Genomic DNA, 608 nt, shown 5'->3' with positions numbered 1-608 from the left:
GGGACAGCAGGGACAGCCTCCACCTGACCCAGGGGACAAAGGGGACACGGGTGACACGGGACAGGGACACTGGGGACAGTGGGGTGGGGACACTGGGGACAGTGGGGTGGTGGCACTGGGGCACTGGGAATGGCAGGAGGGTGGCACTGGGGTAACTGGGAATGGCAGGAGGGTACTGGGGTTCTCTCACCTCCTCAGCCAGAGCCTTGGCCTCGGCCTCGGTGTGGGTGACCCCGATGAGGTTCCTGAAGGCCACGTACTCCAGGCTGTGACAGGCTGAGCACACCTGGCGGTACACCTGGAACCCACGGCGAACACTGCAGGGGATAGGGGGGGTCAGGGGGGGACAGGGACCCCAAAAACACCCCCCAAAACACCCCCTGGACACCTGGAACCCACGGCGAACACTGCGGGGACAGGGGGGGTCAGGGACCCCAAAAACACCCCCCAAAACACCCCTGTACACCTGGGACCCCCAAACCCCCCCCCGTACACCTGGAACCCCCAAAACACCCCCTGTACACCTGTAACCCCCGACAGACACTGGGGGGGATGGGGGGAGTCAGGGACCCCAAAAACACCCCCCAAAACACCCCTGTACACCTGGG

The 608-nt window shown here is 65.0% G+C and overlaps 1 protein-coding gene across 1 annotated transcript in view; it reads right to left on the bottom strand.

The window, feature by feature from the left end:
• Positions 1–322, bottom strand: part of LOC113979420 (cytochrome c1, heme protein, mitochondrial) — a gene marked incomplete at both ends in the record, with an annotated part of 896 nt that extends 574 nt beyond the window's left edge. Inside the window, one exon of the mRNA XM_027706816.1 lies at positions 191–322. Coding sequence (XP_027562617.1) covers positions 191–322 — 132 coding nt within the window. The remainder of the gene's footprint in view (positions 1–190) is intronic.
• Between the last annotated feature and the right edge of the window lie 286 nt (positions 323–608).

Source organism: Neopelma chrysocephalum, unplaced genomic scaffold, assembly GCF_003984885.1.
Source record: "Neopelma chrysocephalum unplaced genomic scaffold, ASM398488v2 Primary Assembly neopelma1_79818, whole genome shotgun sequence".
Taxonomy (NCBI): Eukaryota; Metazoa; Chordata; class Aves; order Passeriformes; family Pipridae; genus Neopelma; species Neopelma chrysocephalum.
The sequence above is the reverse complement of the archived record's forward strand: the minus strand, read 5'-3'. Positions and strand labels throughout refer to the sequence as shown.